General features: G+C 52.8%; 1 protein-coding gene across 1 annotated transcript in view; it reads right to left on the bottom strand.

Annotated features, from left to right (window-relative positions):
- Positions 1-520: 520 nt before the first annotated feature.
- The window catches only part of ZNF648 (zinc finger protein 648), a 1,718-nt gene continuing 1,412 nt past the window's right edge, over positions 521-826 (bottom strand). Inside the window, exon 2 of the mRNA XM_010853134.1 lies at positions 521-825. Within this exon, the coding sequence (XP_010851436.1) occupies positions 521-825 (305 nt within the window). The remainder of the gene's footprint in view (position 826) is intronic.

The following is an 826-nucleotide window of genomic DNA, read 5'->3' as shown; positions in this document are numbered from 1 at the left end:
TCCCTCTACATTCCTTAGGATTATATAACAATAATGTATCCTGCCTGAGGACAGTCTCTGGATTAAACCTCCTGGCTAATCCTGTTACCTTAAAATGTAAATTATGGGAGTAGGTCTAGTGAGGTCTTTACAACCTCCAGACGTTCTTTTGATTCATTGGAGAGTATATAACTCCACTGCTAACACTAGCAAGGGGGTACTCTTTCTGCCCCCCTTCTGATGCCTATGTCAGAAGCTTTCTCTGTCTCCTTTATACTTTAATAAAACTTTATTATACAAAGCTCTTCGATTAACTTCGATTAACTTTCGCTTTGGAGGATTCCCTCAAGGAGACCAAGCTTCTGGGGATTTCTTTATTCACGTTAAAACAGAAAAGGACCTTTCTCTAGAGAGGATCAGCCCTGATGCTTTTTCGGTATTTGCAGATGGTTTTGAGGGCAGGAGGCGGCTAATCTTTTTTGTCACCGCATCCGAGGTCGGCTGTGTCTTCACCTTCCCTGAGGGCCAGCCGAGGGTGCCCTCACTCGTCGTCGGAGGACGGGGTGGTGGGCTCCTTCTTGCAGCTGTGGTGCTTGGCTTGGTGTCGTCGGAGGTGATTGGACCGGGTGAAGGCCTGGCCGCAGTCGGCGCACTGGTAGGGCCTCTCGCCGTTGTGCACCCGAATGTGCTGGGCCAGCTCCGAGGCCACGCGGAAGGCCCGGCCACACTCGGCGCAGAGGAAGCCCTTCTCCCCGGAGTGGATCTGTTGGTGCCGCTTCAGGGTGGAGGAGCGCGCGAAGGCCTGGCCACACTGCGCGCAAGGAAAGGGCCGCTCGCCGGTGTGGAT

The sequence above is a fragment of the Bison bison genome, unplaced genomic scaffold (assembly GCF_000754665.1).
Source record: "Bison bison bison isolate TAMUID 2011002044 unplaced genomic scaffold, Bison_UMD1.0 scf7180017864322, whole genome shotgun sequence".
Taxonomy (NCBI): domain Eukaryota; kingdom Metazoa; phylum Chordata; class Mammalia; order Artiodactyla; family Bovidae; genus Bison; species Bison bison.
Note: the sequence above shows the minus strand (reverse complement) of the source record. Positions and strands in the feature narration are given on the sequence as shown.